The sequence below is a fragment of the Amaranthus tricolor genome, chromosome 7, assembly GCF_026212465.1.
Source record: "Amaranthus tricolor cultivar Red isolate AtriRed21 chromosome 7, ASM2621246v1, whole genome shotgun sequence".
Classification (NCBI taxonomy): Eukaryota; Viridiplantae; Streptophyta; class Magnoliopsida; order Caryophyllales; family Amaranthaceae; genus Amaranthus; species Amaranthus tricolor.
In genome coordinates this window covers 11606676-11614175 of record NC_080053.1, presented here as the reverse complement: position 1 = coordinate 11614175, position 7500 = coordinate 11606676, and the positions used below count along the sequence as shown (strand labels likewise).

General features: G+C 35.4%; 1 protein-coding gene across 2 annotated transcripts in view; it reads right to left on the bottom strand.

The window, feature by feature from the left end:
• Positions 1-2275: 2275 nt before the first annotated feature.
• Positions 2276-7500, bottom strand: part of LOC130818729 (uncharacterized) — a 6259-nt gene continuing 1034 nt past the window's right edge. For both annotated transcript variants that reach the window (XM_057684913.1, XM_057684912.1), the window contains 3 exons: positions 6508-7500; positions 4279-4965; positions 2276-3103 (listed from right to left, as the gene is read on the bottom strand). The exon at positions 6508-7500 is cut by the window's right edge and continues 240 nt beyond it. In XM_057684913.1, the coding sequence (XP_057540896.1) occupies positions 2519-3103; positions 4279-4965; positions 6508-7500 (2265 nt within the window). In that variant the 3' untranslated portion in view covers positions 2276-2518. The remainder of the gene's footprint in view (positions 3104-4278; positions 4966-6507) is intronic.

The following is a 7500-nucleotide window of genomic DNA, read 5'->3' as shown; positions in this document are numbered from 1 at the left end:
AATTTTCTATAATTGCAGTTTATGTTGATGATTAAAATATCATTGGAACTCCAAAGGAGCTTGAACAAACTGCAAAATAATTGATGAAACAATTCGAAATGAAAGATCTTGGTAAAGTAAATTTTGCTTTAGATTATAGATAGAGGACTTAGCGGGTGGAATCATTGTGCACCAGTCCAATTATATAGAACATGTTCTAAAAAGATTATATATGGACAAAGCTCATCCGCTGCGCTTTCCAATGATAGTGCATTCATTACATGCAAAAGATAATCCATTTCGATCTTGTGAAGAAAATGAGGAGTTTCTTGGCCTTGAAGTTCCATACTTAAGCGCAATTGAGCTCTGATGTATCATCTAACCAACAATACAAGACTTGATATTGCTTTCACTGTTAATTTGTTAGCTAGATGTAGCAACTCACCAACAAAGAGACATTGGAACATGCTGAAACATTTGTTTCATTGCCTTCGAGGAACTAAAGATCTCGGATTATTTTATCGATCAAAGCAAGATACCACTCTTGTTGAATACCCAGATGCTGGATGCTAATTAGACCCATATAAGGCTAAATCATAAAATGGATATGTATTCACATATGGAGGTACCACAATAACTTGAAGTGCCACAAAATAGACACTAATTGTTACATCATCAAACCATTTAGAATTAATTGCCCTTTATGAAACAAGCACGATAACAAATTCTCCAACCATAATTTATGAAGATAATACCGCTTGAACAAGTCAGTGAAAGCTTTATAAAAGGGGATGAAACCAAACACCTAGCACCAAAACTTTTCTTCGCACATGACCTCTAGAAGGATAGAAAAGTTGATGTAAAACAAATTCAATCAGACGAAAATTTTGCATATCTGTTCACAAAGTACCATCCATCAAAGAGGTTCATGCAACTTGTACATAAAATTAGAATGTGTCATGTCTAAGATATATGTTCAAATCAGGGGGAGAAAATCACACTCATCGCACTCTTTTTTCCTTCGTTTGGGTTTTTATCTCAATGAGTTTTCCTGACAAGGTTTTTAATGAGGTAGTATAAAATAGATATATTGTAATAATATTTTACACTTTTTCATAGTTAGGATGCATTTACGGGAGAGTGTTGAAATATTGTGTGAAAAGTAATTAATGAATTTATCCTAATGTGAATGCATCTAAAGTATGCAAGTTCACCTAGTAATAGATCACACCTTTGAGTAGAACTTTCTCTCTTCTAACTTTAGTCATTTTACTTTCTCTTTATTCTCTTTAAGTTTTAACACTTAATTTATTTTATGTGAATTTGTTGTTTACTCAATTTTGTCTTGGATAGAGATATGCATGCAGTGTTCAAGTGAATTTTGGTTATGATATTTTGAGTCTTTTTTATAGTATATATCTTGACAATTTGATGTACTTCTTAAAGTTATTTTCATTTGCCAATTTGATTGTTCAATTTGTTGTTCCCACTAAAAATCTTTGTATTTTATATTGTGAATTTTGGACATATTTAACTTGATTATCCTCATTTAACTATTTTACAAAAGCTTATAATCCCCACAATTTTTCCTCTAACTTCATTTTAACTTTTTTATATTGCTTATGGTTCCTCATTTTTTTCCACTAACTTTATTTTAATATTTTTTAATGCTTATTGACCTCACTTTTTCTCCATTAAATTTATTATTCAATAAAATAATATATCCGCTAACAAAAAAATTCTATTTTTCTTAATTTCCGTAAACATTCATTATTCGGTAACTTTAAGGAACGAGAGAGTAATTATCATATATGATCATGAATTATTTGGATTAGAGTCGAATCATACTTACTTGAGTCTAACTTGAAGTCTAATCTTGAGTCTTGAAGGTGATTGTTTACTTGAGCCACTTAAACTATCTTGGTTCATTCAATCACCACAGATCAAAACCTGCAGTCAACATGCAGGACTTAGCTCAACATGTAGCAAATCCTGATCTGAGACACTTAGTGAGTAGGTGACCATTAGAGGTTTTCATTTAGGTTATCAGGTTGATTTCGAGTTAGGTGTTTTGATTTGGTTCAAGATCGAGTTTTGTATCCACATTGATTTTTATATAATTTAAAAATCATTATGAAGACAGGTAAAGTCAAATTAGATTATAAGATCGGGTGAATATTAGATCGTCAAGTCTATTTTAAACACCTCCGGTGACCATTGCTATAGCGCAGAAGCAGAAGCTGCTCACTGTCGTTCCACACCATCCTCCTTTATGTTTTACAAAAAGTCAAAACAATAAAAGATCAAATTTAGCACACAACTCTTGAAAATATGTCAGCAATGAAATTTTACATGCTCAAAGCAAGGATGCCTTAGTAAGTTTTTATTGGTTTAAAATCATACACCAGCTGACCAGCATGAATACAGGAACTGAACAGGAAAAATGGATATATTTCCTCACATGATAGGCAAACAAAAATTTCCTATATTAATTTTGAAAATTGAATATCATCACAAAAACCAACACCCATTTACAGTATCACAATGAAGATTGACTACCCCGAGCTGCTAATTCTTCCAACTGTTTTCCGTCAAGGCTTGATACAAGCTCCATCGGAATAAACTGCTCCGAGAAGCTTTGAGATTCTGTCTCGCTTATATTATGTAATGACTCAAGTTCTTTAGCTTCCGAATCTGCTGCTTCAGCCTCTGCAAGAAGTACATTAGCTTCTTCAATATCACCCAGCTCTAAAGCAGCTGATCTTTCACATGAAACAGCAGCAGAAATAAGGCGTAGCCTCTGAAATCTGGCGACTGCTGCCTCTTTTTCCTTGGACGATACAAGTTCTTCAAACTCGTGCAATTTCTTGAGAGTTTCATCAATCCTCTCCTCAATTTTTCCCAGTTTTATCGTTGATTCTTCCATCTCTGACAGCAAAATTTCCTTCTCAGCCATCAAAGATTTAGCTTCCGAGGCTATACGTGCGGCTTCTTTAAAGTTTCTGGCAGATGCAGCGACTTTCTTCTCTGCTTCAATCTCTGGCACCCTTTTTTCTATGAAGAGCATTCTTTGTTTCATAGAAGCGCCTTCCTGCTGGATGCTTGATTTTGTGGTGGATAATTCCTACACAGAGAGCAGTCACACGGGTCAGTAAAACATCATATAATAAATTCACAACATTCGGCATTATAATAGAAAAGGAGCTAGCAGCTATGAGATAGTAAATTCTGCAGCCAACATGAACCTCATCCATTTCAACATCCAGCCAAACAACTCACCCATCGTAGCGTCTCGGCCCTTGTGAAAAAGAGCACTCCCTTATTGAAAATCACTTTAGATATTGCCAATGTACATCATGAGAAACACAAGCAGAAAGAAGTTGATCAAATTTATTTCGTTCCACGGGGAGAGTTCTTGTCAAAATTCATTAAGATAGGTCAATACTGCTAAGCATTGTAAATTCTCAGTTCAAATCTCTTATCTAGTATCACTAAGGCGAGTCTCAACTCAAACCTAGCTATGTGCAGTAAAGTATAGCCACACTATTGCATGATTTGCATCTATCTTGCCGTCCTTTTTTTTTTCTGCAAATGAGGCACTCTTTGCCTAATTTAGCCTTTCTGTTTTTGTGCTCCATTGTTCCAAGCATTTTTCTTTAGTTACCAATTACTAAAGCTCTCACTTTGCTGAAAGTGACTAATAAACCTACTGATTTAGAGAGAGTTGTAGGAAAAAGGAGATGATCAATGTTAGCAATTCATAGATTAAGAAGCCTCCATTATGAAGTCAACCAGTGTAACATAATTCGCCAGTTAATTGGCTTTCTGAATTCGCAATTCGCTCAAAATGACCCTAAAATAGCCCATAACTGACCATAATTCGCTTTTATTGATTCGCGATTCGCAAGGAGATTAGTGAATCATGTGACAGTGAAATTAACACATACCATTTCATTGAGAAAAGGAAGTCACACAACAATATCAAAAGAAGGGAAACAAACTTATTTCTTCTGTATTACCACATTAGATATCCATCACAAACACTTAAAGATGCCAATAATAAAATCAAGACACAAAAATGATATAGAAATGCCGTATATTTGAATGAAAGTCCTAAAGTGGACAAAACCAATAGAGCAATTAGAAAACAGTAGTACCTATCACTAGCCACCAAATAGCAAGTAGCGTAGAGCAGTAGACAGCTCAGGTAAAATCTCAAGGGACTTGGTAAACAAACCAAATTTATCTTTACTAAATAAAAAAGCTAAACTCAGACAAAGTTGTTAAGAGCTCAACTACCTGCAGGTCAACTCTTGCAACAGAAATCTCCTGTTTGAGCATTTGAGTATCAGCCACAATTTTCTCCTCGGTCTTGGCAAGCCTTAACTTTTCTTTTCTAACTTTCAAGACAGAAGAAACTAAAGCTTTCCTGAATTTAAGGTTTTCTTGGTATGCTTTAGCTTCATCTTCACAATCCATTGCAAGCTTTTTAAGTTCTTTCCCTCGGCTCTTTCCTTGAGAAAGAAGGTCGTCAATTTCTTCTTTCTTTTTAAATAAATCTCGACATTCTAAGTCCACTTGAGAGAGACAACCTTGCAACTTCTCAAACTTGGAATCAATTTCTGTTTGGACATCCTTGTAATGTGCAGTCACTTCAGCAATTCTTTTGTCAGCGGCTTCAATTTTAGAGTTGTTTTCAGCTATTTCCGCCTCTTTTTTCTGCACCAAACGCAAAAGTTCTTCCAACTCTTGCATCAATATTTGTTTTTCCTTACAAAGGACATCTTTTTCCTTGACATCATTTTCAACTAAAAGGTCAACTGAATCAGTCAATGTTGAACGAGCTTCAATTACTAACTGTGATTCAATCTCTATTTCCAACTTTTTTGTCTGCATAGTGTCAATAGACATATACCATTCATCCATTTTCTTTAAAGAATTGACTTCAACATTCTCCAGGATCAAGTCTGCTTCTCTTGCAGCGTTCTACAAGAAAGAAATAGCCACAGTCAAATATTTTCATATAAAGGTCCAACACTGATCTTACATTACTCCCAACAGTGATCTATATGTTTTTGAAGGTTTAAAAGCTGTCAAGTCAAACATATTAAACCCAAACCAGTACAAATGCAAATGCCTACAGCATATCTGACCAGACCCAGGTAACCGATTTGCAGAGAATTTAACTGGGAATTAAGGCAGTCAAATGAACCGATAACAATATTGCTTGTGCGGTTATTCCTAGACAATAAGCTAGCATGTACAAAATCAAAATTCGTCCAACATTAGCGCAAAAGTTTTAAGTATTGACCAACAATAATAGAACTCAAAGATAAAGAAAACTGACTGGCATTCCTATTTCACCTCCTAAAGAAAGAAGATAAGTGGAACAAGTATCATCCCATTTTAGCCCACATCCTATCTGTCAACCGGATGAGAAACGTTTACCCCAAGATACATTGTACTAGCTTAGAAGTATATTCACTGCATATGCAGTCACCAAATTGATTTTGGAAAAGACTACAGGAAAAGAAACAATTAAAACAACAAATATTTTCAAAAAACAAAAAACAAGAAACAGTGATATCTTTTGATTTTGGCAAACTCAAATATCCAAAAACACTAAGAGAGACTTCAAGTGTAACAAGAACAATAAGCGGATTTCCTTCAATCCAGATTCCAGACCTTCTTGGATCACAAAGGTCACTCAGTTTATTGATATTATGGCAGCAACATTTTGATACGTGCAATGAATTCTTGATGCACATTTTAAACTCCAATTACTAGCATTAACTAGAGATCATGCTGCATTAGATATCCTGAAGAGTTTCGGCAGAATATCCTACACTCATATTTCTACTATTAACTGTAAACCATTAAGCTATGCTTATCTGATTTGGTGTTAGTTTCTTTCGATTTGGGCAAAGCACTAACAGAGCGCAAGCAGTTAATCTTTGGACTTCCCTAGTATTCAAGTAATGACATGTACATCACTCTTCCTATCCAAAAGTGTTTTATTCTACTGAGATAAAACTTGAAAAACAAATCAAGTTCAAAAATTGAAAAATACTCAAATTTTAAAAATAACTGATTGTGTTGTACCAAACTCTGAGTTCAAATAGAATATTGTTCTGTTAACAGCTTGTAGATTGATTGATAGACTCTAAACCAAAGGTCAACAGAAAAAATATATATCAATCCTGCAGAGTTATCCAAATTAAAATTATCAGATACATAGATTCCTCAGGCAAGGGGGCCAGAGCCTTACACTATGTTTGGATAACATTTTAGAAGGAAAGGGAGGGGCAGATAGGGAAGAGAGGAGAGATTGGTGTGTTTTCTTTCCAAATCATTCCTAGTTGGAAGGAATTATTTTGTTCATGAAGGAGTTATTCTTTTAATTCCCTCCCCTCCATTATTGGTATCAAATGAAGGAAATACAATCCCTCCATTTCCCTTCCCTGTCTTTCCCTCCATTTCCTCCCATCCAAACACAGTGTAAATGTTTATATGAGATCATAAGCATACCTCAGAAAAACTTCTTAGCAAAGGGACACATTCTTCCTCAATGGCTATCTGATGTTCCAGTGCTTCTTCCATCTTTGAGTCAATAGCATCACAATCAGACTCAGCATCTTTAAGTGCATTTAACATGCATTCTTTTTCCTTTTCAGCAGCTGCAAGACTCTCACTGAGGCTGTCTGCCATTTCAAAATCTTCAGCTTCACAGGCTTCTTCAAGCTTCTGTTCAATTTCCTTGAACTTTACGGAAGCTAGTTCAAGATTCTCTAAGGCTTTTCTTCTCCGCCTCCTGGAATCCTTCCTTGCTGCTGATATTGATAAAACTTGTTCCCGGGTGTCTCTCACCTTCTGAGATATTTGAGCCTTAACTTGTTCATATTTCCCCTCTACCGAGTCACAACCCACCTTTTGCTCTTCCTTTTCCAGCTCCTTAAGAATAGGCAATGCTTCAGTTTCTGGAGTACACGTAATATTTCCTTCGTCAGGGGAGATATCGTCTCGATTAACTTGATAAGAAGGTGATTCTACTACAACATGTGAACCAACATGTATACTTCCATTTTCATGTTGGATTTGACCAGATTCAACTTTATCTTTTATGCCAGGATAGGAAGAAAACGGAATGGATTCGAGATTTTCATTTCCTTTGCCATTTAAATTAGTTGTTACAGACTGCAACAAATTCTCGGACCCATATTGTTCATCTATTACTTGAGGTTCATTAGAATGTAGAAGTGGCTCAGGTTCATCAGCAAGATGTGAATCCCTCCCATATCCAATCCTTAAACCAGTTCTTTTCTTTTTTCTAGATGATTGCCGAAAAACCTTAGTAACCGGAGCTGTTTGTGTTTCAGATATCATTGTGCTTGCTGTCATGACTGAAGTGTCATTTGATGGCATCAATGACTCAGTTTCAGTTGCTACAACATGAGAAGGATCGATAACAGTGAGATCCGAAAATAGATTCTCGTCAAGCGGTTGAGATGAATGCAAAGATAA